The following is a 21183-nucleotide window of genomic DNA, read 5'->3' as shown; positions in this document are numbered from 1 at the left end:
CCAATCCCTACAAGGAGGGGGCGAGCCCTACAAGAGGGAGGGGGGAAGAGAGAGAATATCCACACACACACACACACGTCATGCTTGGTACAAAGAAAGCAAAGGGGACACTTGTCAAGTTCCTCCTCATGTTGCCCTCATGGTGTACCTGAAGCCTATTGGTTAGCCACCCAAGGGGTCTAATGATATTTTGGGAAAATTAATTAATTATCTTTGCATTTATCAAGATCTCTCTCTCAAAGGGGAAAGGGGGACACTTGTCCCAAGGCTACCCTTGTTGCTTGGTATGACTTCTACTTATGATTGGCTAGGCCTGGAGGGGTCCAATGAGCTTCAAGCATGAGCTACAAGGGGGGGTCGACCAAAGCAAGCTAGGGGGTTCCTTAGGGGGTATACTCTCCCACACACTCACACACACTCTCATTGTGTATGCAAAGTGCAAGAGCTCCCTCTCCTTCTCCAAGCAAGTAGAGATTGAGAGCCTACACCAACACTCTTGGCTATGGAGTGCAAATTCAACCAAGAGCCATGCTTCAATGCTTAAGCTTGCCATCTTCTCCTTCTTCATTACTATGCTATTATGTATGCTAGCAAGAAGAGTTATGATAAGTGAGGAGTTAATTCTTTCTTTTATGAAATGTTTCTTCTTCCTCTTCCCTACCCTCATTCCCTGCTAGCTCTCTCCACCTTTGAAGGTGTTTGAGGTCTTGGGACTGAGGCTTGGGATAGTTAAAGCTTTCTTCAAAGTTTATGTTATGCTTGTGATGCATGAAGCTTTCCATCTTCATTGCACACCTAGGTCACAAGGAACACAAAGATCGTATTGTAACAAGTCTCTCTTAATGGGAGAAATCATAATGCAAATGCCTATTGGAGGGGGGACCGGCTCCACCTAAATCCGGTCCTCAAATGTTGTCATGTTCTCTAAATTCTCTCTTGCAAAAGTATTATTCATGCCAAGTTAACTAATTGCCATGTCTATATTGTTATCTTCAATTATGTTCACCCGCTATGCTCACAAAGTAATCTCTCAAAAGTATTCTCATTAATTTCCGCTACTCTCAAGTTAAATAGGCCAATTCCATTACATTGGTATCAGAGCATTTGGTTTCTCTTTTCTTGCTTAAGAAGAGAGGTCCTTACGTAGCCAATAAATGGTTGATTTTGCTAATTATATTAGGGTAAGTGGAACTGGGATCTATTATTGGTTTTGTTGAGCCCACTATGTGGGATATGGTGCACACCTCGGGAGCTTTGGACTTAATAATGGAGTCTTTTTAGACTTGCCTACGGCTTTACCATTATTGAGCCATAAGAAGTCCGAAAGGAGCTAGCCCTCGTCAACTCTGCTATGTTAGACCTACTCCACTACTCTCTATAATTAACCACTTCGAGCCGTGGGTGTAGATACTTAAGAGCCGATTTTCAAAGGCTAAGAGAAGTGGCAACTAAGGTTTTGAATTGCCAAAGCATATACTAAATACATACATAAATTTTGTTAACATGGCTAACAATAATCAAGAGAGTAGAATGAACACTGATAGCTTTGATTTTGCACATGAAGAGGCTAATGATGATGCTCCCATGTTTGTCAATTATCTCGTTACTAAGTTGCAGCAAGCTATGGGTGTAGCGCGGATAATGTGTCGTGCTCTCTACAATGGGTGCTCCTCAGTGCAATGTGCGTGACAATCTCACTCAAACAGACTGGAAACAAAGGAACAAATAGACAACAACTAAGCTCACAGAGACACAACAACAAACAAGAACATATGACTCGACTATCTCAAAGAACTGATACAGACTCTGGCGTTGCAGCACACTCAGCTCCAGCCCAGGACTCACAGGTACAATGGGGGTGTCGAGGCTCAGATGTGCCGGGATGGTGAAGACGTGCTCTGTGTATAGACTCAATCAAGACGACTACGTGAAGATACCATGACCAAACCGCTACTCCTCATATATACAACCATAAAGAGCCACCAACGGCTCATAAATGACAACATCTAAGTCTATCTCCATTGAGTGGTGGTGATGACCTGGCCACGATGTCCACTAGACCACAGTATCCCTGCCACGTGTCACTGCCCAGCGTGGCCGTCCAGTGTGAACCGGCCAGACCCAAGACCAACTCTACTACTGTCCTGTGAAAGTGACACTGTAGCCTGCTATACAGGTTGCCTGCCACAAGATCGCTCACCGTCTCGGTGAGAGGAAGACTGAAAATCTCTGAAAGAAAACCACTAGCTACTACATATTTACAATGGTGAGCTCCTGAATCTGTCATCCAAGAGATAGAGTGGTGGCCACTGCTGCACCCGAAGTATCAGCCTCTGGAGGTGGAGCCATCAGATCGATAGGAAAACCCTGTACTCTATGAGGGCTATCCACAAACTGACTAAGGAGCCGCCACCTGCTGCTCGGCGGATGGGAGTACCTGGCCTGAAGTGTACTGAGGCCTCTGGCTCGCACACCCATGTCGATGTGCGCCTGCGTAGCCATCACAGGGAACCGTCTGGGAGGATGACATGTGCGGTAAGGAGCCAAAGGTGCCAGGCTGCTGAAATCCCTGAGGGTAGTAGTCAAACTACTGTTGTGAAGCTGCGCCTCCCCCAAACTGTCGATGACTGTACTCATCATATCCCATAGACGGCTGTACTGATCTAGCTGGACGAACCCACCCATACCCCATGGTAGAGTGAGGCTGCTGCTGAAACTGCATGTCCCCTTGGACTAGCATGTCCCGAAATCCTTGCATTTGAGCTCTGAGGTCATCAATAATCTGTGACTTTACGTACAGAGCCTGACGTAAGGCAAAAATTGTAGCATCTCTATCCGCTATGGCACTCTCTGCAACTCGCAAGCAGCCTTCCATGGCCGCATATGTGGCCGAGTGCTTTTGGTGGGTGGCTGCTAATTTCTCTGCACCAAGTTCAATCATTGCTATGGCATTTCTTGACTCCTGTAGGTTTTCTTCAGATATTTTGAACAACGAAGAAGAGTCGCCTCCACTAGAGGAAGCAGTAGTAGCACCTGGAGGTGTAGTAGTAGCAGGGTTACCCGGAGGCACTGCAGTGGTCGGGGTGATAGGTGTGATCAGAGTGACAATGGTAGCAGGTTCAGTGGGTGAGCTAGAGATGGGAGAGAATGACGAGGGTACCACATGTGCTGCCGAGAATGGTGTGGTAACAGTGGGGACAGGAGTGTAGATGGTAGCAGTGGGACGAGATACCTCTGGAATAGAGACCGCCTCAGTAGCAGGAGTGGCGTACTAAGAACATCGGAGCTCACAACGGCCTCCGGCACTGTAGAGATGGGAACGGGGTTAGAAGAAGAACGTCTTGGAGGAACTGTCACCCTAGTCTGACTCTCTGAAAATGGCAGAGGTCGTAGTGTCTCTGCCGTATCTTTGACCACTTTGACTCTTTTCTTCTGCTTCTTCTTCTGATCATCTGTGCCGAGAGACTTCCTTTTTACTGGCAGTGGCACTGTTGTATCCTCATCCACTTCCAAAGGGTTGATACGGATGTTGATTACCCATGCCAACAGTGGCGGCAAAACATTGGAAGCTGGATTGAGCTGACTGTACTTGTGCTCTAAACCTTTTCGCCCTTGTCTGCAATGATGTAAAAAGGATCTGATGAAATCCACAAGGAATGTTCTCGATTAAGCAATAAAGAACATCACATAGTGCGAACGTGGTAGGTACTTCTACTTTCCCCTTTGGTCCTTGCGCATCTCTCACCAAAAAGAAATATCTGAAAGTTGCTAAGAGAGCTTTGTGATGCTGCAGTTCAGGGTGATCGGGTTTGAATAATGCCTTAAATGCCTTTATGGTATCAGCTTTGGAGAGCTTTGAGTAAGACCTGGTACTAGGCTGCAGTGAGGGAAAGTTGGTCATCCCCATTGCATGTCCTAGACGTGCAGCTATCAAAGTGTGACCTCTAACTTTTGGAAAATTTTTCAACATCTGATGAACCATGCCCACAGGTATGTCATCAGGAAGGATAGCTTCAGCTAAAGATTTGATACCCAAGTTATCCAATTGGTCCTGTGAGAGAATATATATCAGAGATGGTTTGGGCTGCTGCATGTGAAAATTTAGTGAAAACTTTGTTTTGTGTTTTGTTTTTTCAGGCCTAGCAACCTTGTGACTGATCATAAGACTCGTGCTTTTTCGTTTTCCTTTTGGATCTTTCTCTTGATCACTTGAGCTGCCCATGTCGGAGGCGCTATCACTGTCCACGTCTGAGCTGGACTCTGCTTCTGACGCCCTGTAACTTTCGTCGGATGGAGCACTAGATGTCATGTCCGTGACCCCATGGCTACTATGTTCTGATTCTTCTTCCGTTTCATAAATTTCCTCCCTGTGTGGTTGAGCCTTTTTCTTTGGCAATAATTTTTTACCTCCTGCCATAGCTACTGGTTGCTGACTGTAGCACTGTAGTAGTGTCCTTTATAAAACCCAGCAGCTTATAGCAAACTCTGTAGATTTGTAAAGTCCCCAAGATCATACATAGACAATATACCCAGCGCATACGTTTCTCAACACATACATCATTGTGTCTTTCACTTAATTGCAACTCAATCCCGAATACAATTGCAACTCTGCAAACTTCCGTTTACTATCTGTGCTTCAGAGAAACTGGTAGGTGAAAACAACTGATCATACGCCTTTGACAGATGGGTGCAGAGCTCTGTTGCTTGAATAGGTGGAGGGAGAAGATAGGTGGTGGACGATGTCGATTAGCTGAGAAGGTAATTTTTTGGGCGAGGGCGAGAGAGGTACAATGGGTCGTGCTCTCTACAGTGGGTGCTCCTCAGTGCAATGTGCGTGACAATCTCACTCAAACAGACTGGAAACAAAGGAACAAATAGACAACAACTAAGCTCACAGAGACACAACAACAGACCAGAACATATGACTCGACTATCTCAAAGAATTGATACAGACTCTGGCGTGGCAGCACACTCAGCTCCAGCCCAAGACTCACAGGTACAATGGGGGTGTCGAGGCTCAGATGTGCCATTATGGTGAAGACGTGCTCTGTGTATAGACTCAATCAAGACGACTACGTGAAGATACCATGACCAAACCGCTACTCCTCATATATACAACCATAAAGAGCCACCAACGGCTCATAAATGACAACATCTAAGTCTAACTCCACTGAGTGGTGGTGATGACCTGGCCACGATGTCCACTAGACCACCGTATCCCTGCCACGTGTCACTGCCCAGCGTGGCCGTCCAGTGTGAACCGGCCAGACCCAAGACCAACTCTACTATTGTCCTGTGAAAGTGACACTGTAGCCTGCTACAATGGGCAACCTTGCTTTGCAAGCCGAAGTTATTCAATAACTTCGTGCTTATGGAATTTTCCTTCCTCTCCAAGAGGAGAGAGAGCTTAGGAGGCCTCTTGAAGAGACCCCCAGAAGAAGACTCTCTCCCATTCGAGAGGAGGAATCCAAAGAGCAAGAAAGCAATGAAACATTAAGTTCCTCTGAAGATGTGGTTCCACGAAGACGATGATTTAGACGATCGCCCACTCTTCCCAAGAGGAAAAGATCAACACACAGTCCCTCTCCTCGTCATTCCGAAAGAGAAGAGAAGAAACAAAGGAAGAAAAGGGCTAGGAAGAGGTCACCCTCTTCTCCTTCTTCTTCACCTTCCTCCTCTTCCGATGAAAGCTATGGCTATTCTCCTAGAGAATACAGGAGGGGAGGACATTGCAAATCATACCTTGCATGGCGAAGGTCACAAAAGCTAAAGAAGTTCAAGGAGGGAGGAAAGAGTATCTCTTTTCTCACCTATGATGGCACCTTTGGTGCTACCGACAAAGTGTTGGCCTTCATCCAACAATTTGATGCGGCCTTTGGAGACGAGGGCTTCACGGAGTCCTCCAAGCTACGCCATGTAGCTATGCACTTTCAAAAATCAGCTCGTCAATGGTGGGATAGTCTTCGTGGCAACGGCGAAGCCCCAAAGACATGGAAAACTCTACGAGTTTCCATCATGAAGCAATTCCTTGCAAGCGATGCAAGGACAAAGTGCTTACCGAATGGCGCAGCTTGAAGCTTCTCTTTCATGAGTCTATCCACAAGTATGTAGACAAGTTTTGGGATTTACATCTCAAGGCTATTGTCTTTCAAAAGATAGACTTTTCCGAGCAAAGACAGCAATTTTGTGCGGGATTACTTGAAGAGATGGCCAAATATATCAACTCTCAACGGCCTGGTACTATTAGCGAAGTAATCCATCACACCATGGTTGCTTCACGCATCAATTTCCATCAAGGGGCTAGACGGAATGTCAAGCCCATGGAAAACAAAGACAAAAATGAGCCAAAGGAAAAAACCAATGCTCAAAATTCTTCCCAAGGCACTGCCAACAGTTTACAAAGGCAAAAACAAACTCTCTCTTGAAAAGCTTGAAGCTTTTCGCAAGGACCATAAGTGTTTCAAGTGTGGGGAGCAAGGACATGGCTATCGTTCTTGCCCCAAAAAGAATGCTTGCAATGAGACTCCTAGGGCTTCCACCATCGAAGCTCCAAAAGAGGATGCTCATTGCAAAGGATCATCACTTTCCTATGCTTGGGGAAAGGTAAGAGAGCATGATGCCTTCATCTTGTTTGACCCTAGCTCTACTCACAACTTCGTATCAACGGAGTTGGCCACCAAGTTGGGCATTCAAGCTTTCGAGATGGGAGATATGGTAATGGCTGACACAGCTTTCAAGGGAAAGCAAGCCTCCGTTAGTCCCTTGATTAGGAAGTTGAGGCTTCATGTCCAAAGCTATGTCGACAAAGAAGACTTTTTCATCTCTCCTCTTCAACCTGAGGATGCTATCCTAGGGGCGCCATGGTTTGATCGCATGGCTGCCAATATGAAGTTCCCTGAAAGGAGAATCTATTTCACCTACAAGGGAAAAAACATGTATATAGATGCTAGTGAGCGTGGTCGTACTATTCCACTTGTAAATCCTCATGCTTTTGATAAGTCAATGAAGAGCTCAGTTTCTGCGTCGTACATGATTTTTGTCAAAGAGTCTCTAAAAGATCCTAGTGTTAAACATAACCGGTAACATCTATCACTCGATTATGCGCTCGATACTGCTGTTCGCCCCCCCCCCGGCCTAGCCCCGCCCCCCGCCCCCGCCAGCCCCTACGTGCGGCAGCCCATCCCGCCCGTCCCTCCCCCCCCGCTATACGTATCCGCCTGCTGCCCCCTTTTCGCGCTGCCCCCAGCCCGCCCGTTGCCTCCCTTTCGCGCCGCCATTCCCCCCCTCCCCCTTGCCTCTTGAGAACCCGCACATTGCCCGCTTGATCCTCCCCCCCCCCCCCCCCCCCCTCCGCGCCTTTTTTTCCCCTGAAGCCTCCTACAATTGGCTCTTGCAGCACTGTCTCTTTGGGCAGTGCTCGGCGCGTTCGGTTGCAGAATCTCTCCATCGCCCGTTTCTTCGCCATAGCAGTAGACACAGATGGAGGCTCCAGCGAGATCATAGATACCAATGGCCTCTCCATACGTTTCCAACCATCCTGACCTATAGAAGATCCCCAGACCTGCACCCCATATAGCATAGTAGATGCAACCAAAGTATCAAAGAGCCATAGCTTTGTCCTAGGTTCTTGGAACTGAACTTGCGAACACATCCTCTCCAATCCTCCCAAAGCCGCATAAGCTCTAGTCAGTCTAGTCTCTGCTGCTCTTCTCAAAGATACCCCCAAGTAAGTGTATGCATCTGTAAACTCCACAATCTCCTGACCATATGTGAAAGTAGGTGCTGATTTCCTGATCGACTGTGGTGTGGTGTTAAACACCACAACCTTGGTTTCACCAAGGTTTACACACAATCCACTAACCTATGCAAAACTGTGTAGTGCATCCATATGTCTCTGCAAACCCTCTGCTGAGTCAGGTATCAACACAATATCATCAGCATATAACAACAATGGGATCCACATCCCAGCCAGCTGGGCACCTCTGTCACCCTCTCTGTCAAAGTAATCAGACACCTCATCAACATACATACCAAATAGAGTAGGAGACAATGGGCAGCCCTCTTTCACCCCAATAGTAGAGTGAACTAAATCAGATACCCCTTCCGGAGTGCGTACATGTCCCATCACTGATCTGTATAAAGCCATAATCCGCCAGATCAACTCTATGGGCACCCCCATCTCTTGTAGTCTACGCATCAATCGAGCTCTCGGTACCATGTCAAATGCTTTGCGGAAATCCACAAAGCTACAATAAATCTGTCTCCCATGTGACCTGCCCTCCTCAATGATGGCTCTGAGTGTCAGACTATGATCAAGAGTGGAGAAACCCCTCCTGAAACCGGTCTGACCCTTTGCCCGTACACCCTCACCCTCTGCCCAATTACTCAAGTGCTGCTCAAGAATGGATGCATACAACCGTGCCAATGTGTGTCCAACCATAATAGTGCGGTAGTTCCCAGGCTCTGTAGGATCACATGCCTTGAAGATATGCACAATAGTAGACAACCTCTGTGTTTAAGTAGCCCCCATGCTTGATAAAAGGGTTATCTATGGCTGATAGAGAGAGAGAGAGAGAGAGAGAGAGAGAGAGAGAGAGAGAGAGAGAGAGACGTACCAAACCAGCTGTAGCTGGGTTCATTGGAGATCTCACTTGACGTCCCCAAAAAGACATAATACTAATGAAGGAAATGATAAAAGCTGCTAGCAGCTGTCATAAAGTTTTCAAGCAAGCCTCAAATAAGTCCAGAATTCTAACTTGACAAGAGAACTTGACTTGAATGTGAACAAACCTGAAGGCGTATTGAGAGCCAAAGGCTAGCAGCTATTTCTGAAAAGGATGTGCGTTGATTCATGGCCACAAAGCCCTCATTCTTAGAACAAAACATATCCTGCAAATAAACAGCAGTTTTTTGTGCGCATGAGAACCAGCCCGTGCACATATGCTGGCACACCACACATGCATGGCATATGCACACTCACAAGTACATGCACACATGCACGCGCACACATGCAGAAATGAGAAGAAAACGAAGGAAATAAAGACATGGAGTTATCAATCCATGCCAGATTTCCTAGGTATGTCTGCGGGGAGGCACATCTAGGCAAACCAAAAAGAGCCACAATTATAAAAGACTTTGTTTTCCATGCCTGAGCTTTAAACGCCCGGATGGTCACTGAACCATCTAAGGCTTCATTAAAAGAGCTGTAGATTGGAGAACGCGAAGTGCTATCGAGCCTTCTCAGTTCACGAGACGTGCACCTATAATATTTCTGCAAAGAAACAACCAAACTCATTAGAACTTTTTCAAGCATATAATGATGTTATCATGCCTAGTTGTTTAGCCAAACAAACCATGAGGATTAATACACTTTATTGATTCTAAATTCTATCGCCATTTACTAAACATGATGAGAAACAGGAAGTTAGCCACTTTGATAACTTTGTTGAATTACAGCCCTAACCCTAATGTTTCTCTGTGGTGCACAAGAGACTTAACTGCTCAATTAACGATGCATGATGTGTCCCTAACTGACTTTTACATGTGTGGAAATTGATAAATAAAGTCTGGGCTTTCTGTTAACGAAATCATGCCGTCTATTTGGAAAGAAAATCCAATGCTAAAATGTATCTGGCAATCAGAGAGTTTCTATACTAATTAAAGATAAGAACAACACTGACCAACGGGACAATTATTCAAAATTCTGTATATGGAATGTAATTGTTCTTGTCGATTAGTTGAATTCTAAATAGGAGCATCACATATAGAAAGTAAAAGTAGGCAGTAAATGTGAAATGCAAATAAGCAAGTTTGAAACCTAATCTCATGAGATCATTTTATCTATTACACCTTCGTTAATGATAAGACGCGTTTACAGAGGGTGAAGAGGAGGATGATTATTTTGAAATAGAAACCTGCAAACCTATGTAGATGTAGCCCAGTGGAATAAGAATCACCAGAAATGTCCACTGTAAACCAAGACATACATACATTAGAGACTGTCAAAATACGTCATATTAGAAACACATATTTAAGCACCTGCACTATGCAAAGGATGATAATGATTCCTAGAAGACTAAAGAAATTGGCCATAAGTATATTGGAGATAAATGGAAGAGAATCATCAACTGCATATTGATCTGATGAAAATCTGCAAATAGAAACATGAACATTTAGAAAATGACATTGGAGATTATGTAAGCACTATATTTCGTTTGGATGAAAAAACTTCATGCCTTTGTTTATGTACTGACGCAAAAACATATTCTTTTTTTCACTCAAGATATCATTTACGAAAGAAAAGATGCCAATGACTAGCATACTGCCAACCTTTTTATAGCCTCATCCTAGAAAGGAGCTAGAAACTTCCGCCTGAGGCTCGATATGAAAGATTAAAGATCACCTATTAAGTTGACCCTGGCGGAGAAATTTTTTTTGTGCTGATGATAGCTTCTACATAGAAAGACAACCCTGATTCAAGCATTAGGCTATGACAGAGGCATGTTCACTGGGGTCTGAATTTCTGTGTGGAGAAAACTGTTTGAAAAGAAATGGCTGGCTGAAATGAGATTCAACAGAATGCAAATATGCTTGCAGTATGGAAAACGTCATTCCGCTGGGGAGAGAGGGCCCCAGGGAAGCACGCTTCTGTGCTTATCCCTTTCAAATTGTGTGCCCCGTCTCCTTTACAAGCGAGTGTCTGGGGAGACCTGATTGCTAAGGCTACTGTCATTTCAGCCTAGTGGGAGGCTCCTACCCCACCATGCGTTCCTTTGGGGAGGGCTGAAGCTAACAAAACAATGCAAAAGGTGGCAGCATAGAACCTGCTACAAGTGGCAAGACTACTGATCAATGCAAGTGAACTGTGCGACAACGCTTCATATGCCTTTAACATCCTTTGGTGCATCCAACTCATTAGACTATGAGCTAATAGCATCATCCAACCAATCTATATTACCTGGAAACGAATTTGTCTAGACTGGTTGATGGGTATTTAGTGGCACACCTTTGCCATGTGTACCACTGCAAAGGAGACAAACATTGCAATTGCTTCCTCTTTCATTCAAGGGTAAACCTCAAGAATGGTTTGAGAATCTAGAGAACTCGACCAAGAGAAGCTCAGATGACTTGAAGAGAACTCGTCACCAAGTACCAGTGACAAGCAACTATTGCATGCAGAGGTAAGTGCAAAGCTCAATGGTGCGGACCAAGATATCCATGAAAACTTTCAAATTTTTCGTCTCAAAGTTCTCAATGGAGTTGGTATGTGAAAATATCAGCTGGTTTGGTTGCATGGCCTACTATGGACAGACTGTCACCCTCTTAGTACTCCTTGGACGTGCCAACACTTGCATTCACACATTCAATGATCAACACCATCATCAGACAAGACCTAAGGCACTGGAATTTAGGAGGAGAGTTCTGATCACATACTTGGGATGGGTTTATTTTAAGGCTGAGATACATTGATTGAGACCCCCGGCACTGGCTTCGACATGTCATAGCACAACTCTCCACCTTCTCCAATCAGCTACATATAGAGATAGGTAGATACACTATAGTACCTTTAAAGCGGTGCATATGCCAGCTATGCAACTTAAGAGTAAGAGACAATGGAGCATTACATATGTTTGGTGCCTACTGTCTTATGAGAAAAAGGGACAATATCATTCTCTCTCCAGAGAGGGGTTTGGGCTTCGTCTAAGGTGGTGGATTAACTCATCAAAGATACCTTCAGCTTTTCTTGCTGGAATTACGTAGAGACAGAGTTGCTTTATTATGGAGTTCAACATGCTCTAGTAGAGGACCCATTTAGAGGAAGGGTGCCAGATTTCTTCCAGAGAAGCACCCCTCCGCAAGACTACAAGACGTCACTTTTCCATACATGAGGCTCTCTTGGATAGAGGTGGATAAAGCAGATGATCTTCGTGTCCTTGTCCCTCTTGCAGAGCATATGATAACATCCCACCTTTCTCACTCTCAAAGCAAAGGGAAGTCAACAAGCCTTTCTCCCCTTCATGGTGGGGAAGAGAGATCGCCGCATCCGGGCCATTATTGAGAGGCATAGAGCTGCTCTTACGAGGTTCCTCACACAGGAGGAGATTGATTTTATGATGCAATGACCCAGGAAAGGGTCTATGCGATGGTAGTTATAGTGGCAGTCTGCTCAAAGGATGAGGCTTTGGGAGATAAGTTACTGTCGGAAGTGGCAGCAGAAGATGGACTTATATGATTGAAGTAGCTGCAGCTAGTGCACAACCTCTCATACCCCATGGTGGACAGTAGCAACCTCCGAACATGAGACCTCTGAGAGCAACCCTGTCATGGTGATCTCCTAGATTTACAAATACGTTGCATGTGGAGAATTGCCTAGGGAAGAGAAGCCAAGGAGATCACATGCAAAAAGAAAAGGCATAGGGGAAAGAGGGTGATTTGGAATAAAAATGCTAGAGAGAGAAGAAAACGCTAGAGCGAGAAACCCTCCTTGTATAGCTGGGCTACAATGTCACATGCACTGGATAGCTAGTTTGTAGTTACAAATGCCTCTGATCTCCTCATATGCTCTACATCTGCATACATAATGCTCCTCGCTCTCAATCTCTACTGTGCAAAGTCTGCATATCCTCTCTGCTCTGGGGACGTGTGCAGTCCTGAATCTCTAGCTGGTGTAATGATACTCTGAGCTGTCCGATGGCCACCCGTGCTCTATGTGGCATGTAGATATCCATGTATCTCGGTCTCTGGATGAACCCATCTGCTATGGTCGGGAAGTGGTCTCTGTAGTATTGCCTCCTCTCTGAGTGTCATCCATGTCTCCTTGAAGTATAGCCGCTAGAGATCCTATTTGAGAACTCCATTCCTCTCATTGTGTGAGAGGCGTATATGAGGGGAGTCAGGATCATACTGAAAAGGAGGTAGATCTATGATGTCCAAGCCATGGGATGTAAACCACTCTATGACCTGTGAGTACCATGCCCTTGTGTCCCCCTCCTGATGCAGCTGCATCGATGCCTCAAAAGCTCGACGGGTGAGTCTGTCTAGTGGGAGCTCTCGCATGTGCTGGATGAAGCAAACTGTCTGAAAGAGGGCTTCTACTAGCATTGGTGGTGCAACTAACTCTGCTTGGATGATGTCATGTGGTACTGAGGGTTTGCTGTGGAGCAAACGAGAGATCATGATGATCTGTGGGCGCTCTATCTTGTATCTGTGCCCAGAGAGATGGTGATAGCCCTGGTGCCCATACTGCAGTGGCATACATCATGGAAGGTGTGACTAGAGTGTCAAAAAGACACCCCTTGGAACGGGGCTCCTAGAAGTGGGTCTAAATTTGCGCTCTAAGGTGGCCAGTGCTGCATATCCTCGTGTCTCGAGCTGCCTGGGCCATAGAAAATCTGCCAGTGGTGCCAGTTAAAGTCACCCCCAAGTAGACATATGAATCAACCACCTCGACCTGCCCGCCTGCTGTTGTAAGTACTGCTCTGCTCCGAACTGTCCTGGAGGTGTGGAAGATCATGATCTTGGTCTTGCCTCAGTTCACTGTGAGCCCTCGATGTGTGCAAAAAGCATCCAAGGCTCGTAGGTGGTTTTGTAGTCCCTCCTGTGTCTTAGAAACTAGAATGATGTCATTAGCATAGAGCATAATATGGACTGGTATACCTGATAAGTTTGATCCCTCTCCGCCTGCTCGTAGGATGTAATCTGAGATCTCGTCGATGTAGAGACCAAATAGAATCGAGGAAAGGGGGCATCCTTGCTTCATACCAATGGTGCTAGCAATGGGATCTGATAGTCCACCTGGACATCACACTCTACCTATGACCTGTGCATACAAAGAATGGATGGCCCATATCATCTCAGATGGTATCTGTAGCTCCTGGAGGCACTGAAAGAGTCTCTATCTAGGGATGGTGTCAAAGGCTTTGTGGAAATCCACGAAGCAGCAGTAGAGTCTCCTCTTCCGTGCTTTTGCTCCGTCGATCAGGCAGCGAAGCACAAAAATGTGGTTGATAGTCGAGAAAGTGCGTCGAAAGCCTGCGTGTTCTGGTGTGCGTAGTCCTAATGCCTATGCATAAGTGCTAAGCTCTACCTCAAGAAGTGCCCCATGCAATGGCATATGTAATGTAACTCTGTCTGTGGCTCTAGATGACATGATCGGCATATCCTGCTATATCTGCTCGTATCCCTCTGAATCTGCCAGTCTCAATCTCGAGATGTTGTGAGGATGTGCGTATATGGCCACTTACACAACACAAACCATGAGAAAGATGTGCATGCTCTCTATAGAAATCCATCTTCGTGCCCAACTCTTGTACCGACTCTATCCATGTCCTCCTCATGTCCAGCTGGATTAGATCCACCCATGTCATAGACATCAAGGGTGCCTGTAGAGAGTCCTGAAAAGGAGGAAGCCTGTCCATGGTGAAGCCATGTGTCTGAAACCATGATCATTTGTGCATACCATCATGATGTATCCCCCTGTAGAGCTAACTGTCTGGAGGACTCTAGGGCCAACCTGGCATATCTATCTCTGGTAGTATCCCATAGGCTATGTACAAAGGAGACTCATTTGGTAAGCGCCTTAATCTCCATAGGGGGGGGGAGGGCAGTTAACTCCGCTCGAATGATATCATGCGGTACGGAGGCCTTGGCCCTAATCAGCCGAGAGATCATAGATACCAAGGGCCTCTCCATACTCTCCAGCCATCCTGGCCTACAAAAGGTCCCCAAACCTGCACCCCATATAGCATAGTAGAGGCAACCAAAGTATCAAAGAGCCATAACTGTCCTAGGTTCCTGGAATTGAACCTGCGAACACATCCTCTCCAATCCTCCCAAAGCCGCATAAGCTCTAGTCAGTCTTGTCTCAGCTGCTCTTCTCAAAGAAAATCTCAGCCTAGTAAAGACTACCCCAGGTAAGTGTATGCATCTATATACTCTACAATCTCCTGACCATATGTGAAAGTAGGTGCTAATCTCTTGATCCACTGTAGTGCGGTGTTAAACACCATAACCTTGGTTTTACCAAGGTTTACACACAATTCACTATCCTCTGCAAAACTGTGTAGTGCATCTAAATGTCGCTGTATACCCTCTGGTAAGTCAGATTTCAACACAATATCATCAGCATATAACAACAAGGGGATCCACGTCCCTGCCAGCTCGGCACCTCTGTCACCCCTCTGTCAATGTAATCAGACACCTCATCAACATACATACCAAATAGATTAGGAGACAATGCGCAGCCCTGTTTCACCCCAATAGTAGAGTGAACTAAATCAGATACCCCTTCCGGAGTGCATACATGCCCCATCACTGATCTATACAAAGCCATAATCCCCCAGATCAACTCTATGGGCACCCCCATCTCCTGTAGTCTGCGCATCAATCGAGCTCTCGGTACCATGTCAAATGCTTTGCGGAAATCCACAAAGCTACAATAAATCCGTCTCCCATGTGACCTGCCCTCCTCAATGATGGCTCTGAGTGTCAGAATATGATAAAGAGTGGAGAAACCCCTCCTAAAACGGGCTTGACTATTTGCTCGTACACCCTCACCGTCTACCCAATTACTCAATTCCTGCTAAAGAATGGATGCATACAACCATGCCCATGTGTGTCCAACCACAATAGTGCGGTAGTTCCCCGGCTCTGTAGGATCACATGCCTTGAAGATAGGCACAATAGTAGACAACCTCCAAGTCTCAGGTAACCCCTCACACATGGCACGATTGAACAACACTGCAAGAACCTCCATCAACATATCCCTAGCATGTATAAAGTGCTCCGCTACTAGACCGCCATGATCATATGCCCTCCCGGTCCCTCATCCTGTCAATGGCCCTCTATACCATCCCAGAGGTAAAGAAGGTGCTCGTAGATAGGCATGGCTCTATAGGGTCTGGAAGGGGTTCCTGTCCAGGAACCGTATATAACGATGTCGCATATTGGCCCCACATCAGGTGAAGTAATCACTGGGGGAGAAGAGTGCTCATGAAAGAGTCTCCATGCCTCTCCTAAGTCCCTACTCAAGAACATCTCATATAATTCATTATGTGTGAGTAACTCTACTGAGAGAGGAGGCCACTCGATAAAAAAGCAGGCGCTCGCTGCTGCCTACGCCCCCCCCCCCCCTTCGCTGCTGCCCTCGCGCCCCCTCCCCTGCTGCGCGTTTCAGCCAGCTTGCGCCCGCCACTGCCCCCGCCATTTCCCCCGCCCGCTGCCTTCTCCCGCCGCTTATTTTCCAGCTCCTCCCCCCCCCGGCCGCTCATTTCGATTGCAGCCTTTCTCTCCCCGAAGGTGTTCTTTCGACGGGCTCGGACAACGCTAGATTTCTAGGCAATGCTCGTCAAGGTCTGTTTGCAGAGGATCTTCTATTTCCAACTCTTTGCCGTTTCTTCTCCGCCACAGCAGCAGACACAGATGGAGGGTCCAGCTCCGCCACAGAGGGACTCATCCAAAGCCCCCTCGCCAAACCTTGCTAAGCCCACCATTCGACTTGCTCTTTCACCGACAGAGCAAGCGAGCCTAGCCGCAGAGGGCGCTAGCAGGCGACTTCTGTCATCTGCAAGATTCTCGGCACCCGACCCAAGAGGAGAGCTGCGTGACCTTCTCCAGGCCGCCTTCTCGCAGAGGTGGACAAGATCTTGGACGTACAGATACTCGGATGAGGCTACCATCAGATCGAGTTTGAGACATTTGAGATGGCATCCAAGGTCATCGCCATGAGTCCGTTGACCATCCGAGCAGCTCGAGCCCACTTTCGACAGTGGAGGCATGGTTTTGACCCTGCTTCGGATGGTTCTGGTAGAGGAGGCAGACATCCCCATCTCCGTCTGCTTTCCTGGTTTGCGGAGGGAGTACCTACCAGTTTTCCACGATAGGCTCAGTGATTGGGACTGTCCTGGAGACACCTCGCACGGCAGCCTCAGTAGCTGCCAAGGCGGCTGGCATTCCCTTAGTTTGCGTTCTGGTTAGGGACACTCACACGCTCCCGAAGGTCATTCTTCTGCCTCGGGTGAGTGGAGGTTGGTTTAGACAGAGCGTGGAGTATTCGGGCCTCCCGAACCAGTGCTTCATTTGTCGACAGATGGGCCATCTTGCGAAGGCTTGTCCACGGAGGAGGCCTCGACCTGCACCACAGACTCAGCCCCAGCCTGTAAGGGCTGGCCAGCAGCCCCAGAAAGAGACACAGCGCACACATGCAGAGCCACCCTCTGAGCTTGGGGCTCCAGCGGAGGAGGGATGGCAGCAGGTCTGTGGTCGACGACGGCAGGGGCCACAGCGACAGCCTGGCATTTAGAGTAATCCTCAGGCGCCTACACAGCAGCAATGGGTTCCCACAGGGAACCGTTTCGGTCCTCTGGAGCAGGATGAGGTCCCTGCTCTAGCCCCCACCTCAGCCTCACCCTCGATAGCCCCATCCCCCCCCCCCCCCCAGAGTTCCGCCCCTCCTCATCATCCTCCCCCCCGCCTCCTTCTCCCGCCGCCTCTTCTCCCCGCCCCCCTACCCCTGCTGCTCCCCCCCGCCCTTCTTCTCCACCTCTTCCCCCTGCTCCTACTCCCCCCCCTCCCGCTCCAGTTCCTCAGTCGACCCAGGGGACATGGCCATCTCCGACTGCTAGGAGATCTCTTGGCAGGGCCTTTGCCACAAGTCCCTTGGCGAGAGAGGGACAGCCTTTCTTGCGACCCCCTCTATAGGTACAGACGTCTCCTTTTGCAGCTATCCCTCGTGGTTTGACGAGCAGTGACTTGCGGCATTGATGGACTTCTTCGACTACAGCTTCACTCGTTTTCTCGGCGACCCATCAGCAGACCATGAGGCAGCCTGCTTCAGGGTCCATGTTCTATTCCTTGCAGCTAGGGGGATAGAGGCCTTGGACTCAACAGTTGGCTTCTCGTTTCCCCTCTGCGGCAGGGACCAGACTGAGTGGACTCTCGACTCAGTGTTGGGGTGGTTACACACAGGTCCTAGAGTTCTCTCACCACATGGGAGAACTAAGAGTTACAAACATGCTGCAGACTTTGTGGCCACTGGCCAAGTTTGTGGTGTCCCTCGGTCTACTTCTTTGCCGATACGTAGTGCTTGCCATGCTATGTACACATTCATGAGGACTCCTGGACAGAGGAGGTTGCTTTACGAACGGCTCGCTCTACTTGGGCTTGGGCCAGGCACTCGTTGCAGTCACGCCTATCTAGAGGACACTCGGATGCGGATTACTCCCCATCCAAGCCTGCCTCGAAGATAGCACGTTTAGCTGCTGCGGAAGCATCTGTTCTCTCTCGTTCCCCATGAGGATTGTCTCATGGAATGTGAAAGGACTTGGTGGGTCCCAATTTCAGCGTCAGCGGGGCCGACTGCATCAAGAGTTTCAACGCTGCCTTGTGGGAGGAGAGATTGATCTCTTTATGCTTCAGGAGCACCATCTATGTGAGAGCCGCATTAGATGTTGTGGTCAGCTCTTGCGTGGACGATATGATACTTTTTGGTCAGCTGATTTTGGACCTGGAGGCATCCAGGGTGGGATATGTATGACTATTGCGGATTCTCTGCAGAGCAGGCCATTGTGGGCAGAGGGATTATTGTGCCAGGTAGGGCTCAGTGGATTACTATGCAGGTTCAGGGTTGCCTTGTGGGCTTCCTGAACATCTATGCGCCCAATGTGGCGAGTGCTCGAGCAGAGTTTTGGTCATAGATAGTTGACTCTCTGTCCCACAGGCAGAACACTGGTGCATAGGGGGGACTTCAACATGTTGGAGGACCCTTCTCACAGGATTGGTGGTAGCCATGCTACTATGCATGGAGTTGAGCTGGCAGCTTGGGAGAGGTTTTGTATGACTCTCAGGGTCTCGGATGTATGGCACCACTCTAGTTTTGTGAGGCCCCCGAGACAGCCTTTCCTTCTCTCGTTCGAACTGCAGAGTGGGAGGAGTGAATCTATCGCGGATAGATCGCTTCTACACTAGTGACCACTTCAGTGACTTGGGAGGGACAGTTGGCATTCTGGCAGGGACATCCTTCTCGGACCTTGCACCACTGATCCTCACAGTGGCAGACAGGCAGAGGAGTGGGAGCACGATGCTTCGCATCCCAGAGAGGGTCTTGCTGGACTCTGCACTCAGAGAGCGAGTAGAGCCTCTATGGACAGAGAGCATGGACAGGCAGGATGCTCCTGCTGACAGAGTGGCCTCAAGCCTAGCTCAGATTAGTTGTTTCTTTCTCCAGGAGTCTTTGGCTCGTCGGGCAGCAGCAAGAGAGGAGGAGCAGTGTCTCAGACGGGACATTGCTTCATTGTAGAGGATGCAGGAGCAGCATCCAGACAGTCCTTGGTTGGAGGAGTAGCTACAGTACGCTTGCCAGGAGCTTGTTAGCACAGAGGAGCGGCGACATAAGTTTGCTTTCCATCGACAGGCATCTCAGTGGACACAAGTGGGCGACATAGTGACTGGTGCTTTCTTCGAGGCAATGGGACCTCGGCATTCGCATGCCAAGGTTAGTCAGTTGAGGAGGCCCGAAGGGTTAGTTGCTTCTGAGCCCGAGGATATGCGTGCAGTTGCTACTGACTTTTACCGTGAGTTACTGTCTGCAGAGCCTCAATCAGAGTGTCAGGATGCATGCAGGGAGCAAGTGTGGGAACAGATGCCTTGCCTTGTGACTGAGGAGATGCGTCAGAGGCTTGAGCTGCCACTTCAGCTTGAGGAGCTGCACACAGCTCTTAGTGCCCTCCCCCGTGGTAGCTGTCTAGGTGAGGCCTAGATCTCTGTAGTGCTTTTCAGTACATCTTGCACATAGGAGTGATGCGTGACAGCATGAGTGAGGGCTTGATCTACCTCATTCCCAAGGAGGGTGGCTCCTTGAATGCAGTGGCGCCCCATCACCATCCTCAACTCAGCCTACAAAATTCTTACCAAGGCTCTGAATTTGAGGATCCAGCCACTTCTAGAGAGCCTTACACATGGGACTCAGACAGGTTTTGTCAAGGAATGCAGTATCCTTGACAATATCTTTACTTTTTGGGAGGCTTCTACCCTAGCACGGCTCCGTGGTGAGGACCTGGTGATTCTTCTTCTCGATTTTGAGAAGGCATACCACAGAGTTGAATGGGACTTTCTAGAGGGCACTCTACGCAGGATGGGCTTCTCAAATGCTTGGATGAGAGGGGTGTCAGCTTTGTACAGACGGGCTCACAGTCAGGTACTTTTGGCAAGAGGTAGAGGTGATCACTTCATGCTCACACGTTCGGTCAGACAGGGCTGTCCTCTTGCCCCTTTCCTCTTTCTGTTCTATGCGGAGGCGATGAGCAGGTTTTTGGTGTCGCAGCACGTTGGTCTACGGGGCTTAGCACTCCCTATTCGGGGAGATGAGCTACTCGACGCTGAGTTTGCCGACGACTCAGCCTTGTACTTAGATGGCCAGGAGGCCAACCTTCACAGGTGTGAGCAGGCTCTGGAGACCTTCTGTTGTGCATCTGGCGCACTGATCAACTGGAGAAAGACAGCGGCTTTCTTGGTTGGTAATGCTCCTGTGCCTGATTGGATGCCAGGAGAGGGTTTCAGGTGGATTCCCCCAGGGACTGCAGTTCGGTACTTGGGCTGTCAGGTTGGTTTGGACTTGTCTCCCGAGCAGCAGATTGCTCCCCTCCTCCTGTCTATCAAGAGGAAGTTGTTACACTGGAGCTCATCACGACTTTCTTTGGCTGGCAGAGTAGTAGTGGCCAACCAGGTGTTGGTGGCGACTATGTGGTACATCACTTCTTGCTGGATCTTCTCGAGTTCTTGTATCAGCCAAGTAGAGAGGTTGATCGGAAACTTCCTCTGGTCAGGAAGTGACACTCAGATAGCCCGAGCCAAACTGGCTTGGCAGGTCATCACTCTTCCTTGTTCACAGGGAGGACTTGGGATCATTGACCTTGCACAGCAAAGCAGAGCCCTTCTTGGGAAGTTCATAGTCAGAGGACTTCTTCCAGGTAAGGAGCCCTAGAGGAAGTTCTTGCTACAGCGGCTTCGTGCTAGGGTGCCTCAGGCTGGAGGCCCCTGGCGACCTTCGACCAGATGGATCTTCATAGAGATGCGGAGAGTTGGTTTGAGCAGGAGACTGTAGGACTGCTTCGCTGTGAGTTTGCTTCTATCTTGGGAGCACTTGCGGCGAGGCTTGGAGCAGTGACAGCCTACTTGCACGGAAGAGCG

At 48.2% G+C, this 21183-nt stretch overlaps 2 protein-coding genes across 17 annotated transcripts in view; both read right to left on the bottom strand.

The window, feature by feature from the left end:
* ABCC13 (multidrug resistance-associated protein 11) overlaps positions 1–21183 on the bottom strand; it is a 187719-nt gene that overhangs the window by 5427 nt on the left and 161109 nt on the right. For 14 of the 16 annotated variants that reach the window (XR_015186743.1, XM_086502646.1, XM_086502652.1 and 11 more), the window contains 5 exons: positions 10039–10150; positions 9915–9968; positions 9149–9271; positions 8791–8889; positions 8616–8708 (listed from right to left, as the gene is read on the bottom strand). Coding sequence is in view for 15 of the 16 variants with exons in the window: in XM_086502646.1 (XP_086358772.1) it covers positions 8616–8708; positions 8791–8889; positions 9149–9271; positions 9915–9968; positions 10039–10150 (481 nt within the window). In the remaining variant the exon portion in view is untranslated. The remainder of the gene's footprint in view (positions 1–8615; positions 8709–8790; positions 8890–9148; positions 9272–9914; positions 9969–10038; positions 10151–21183) is intronic. The other 2 variants (XM_086502645.1, XM_086502655.1) reach the window with 2 other exon arrangements.
* LOC147422570 (uncharacterized) lies at positions 3263–7077 on the bottom strand. The gene has a single exon (XM_086502659.1). It carries the CDS (start codon positions 4415–4417, stop codon positions 3500–3502), a length of 918 nt encoding a protein of 305 aa, XP_086358785.1. The 5' UTR covers positions 4418–7077; the 3' UTR covers positions 3263–3499.

This window comes from Adiantum capillus-veneris, chromosome 27 (genome assembly GCF_014529385.1).
Source record: "Adiantum capillus-veneris isolate H3 chromosome 27, ASM1452938v2, whole genome shotgun sequence".
Classification (NCBI taxonomy): Eukaryota; Viridiplantae; Streptophyta; class Polypodiopsida; order Polypodiales; family Pteridaceae; genus Adiantum; species Adiantum capillus-veneris.
This window is presented reverse-complemented; position numbering and strand designations above follow the sequence as displayed.

What these genes read in the sequence shown, in the direction of transcription:
- LOC147422570 (XM_086502659.1), bottom strand. Translation starts at nt 4,417, where the DNA reads ATGGCAGGAGGTAAAAAATTATTGCCAAAGAAAAAGGCTCAACCACAC.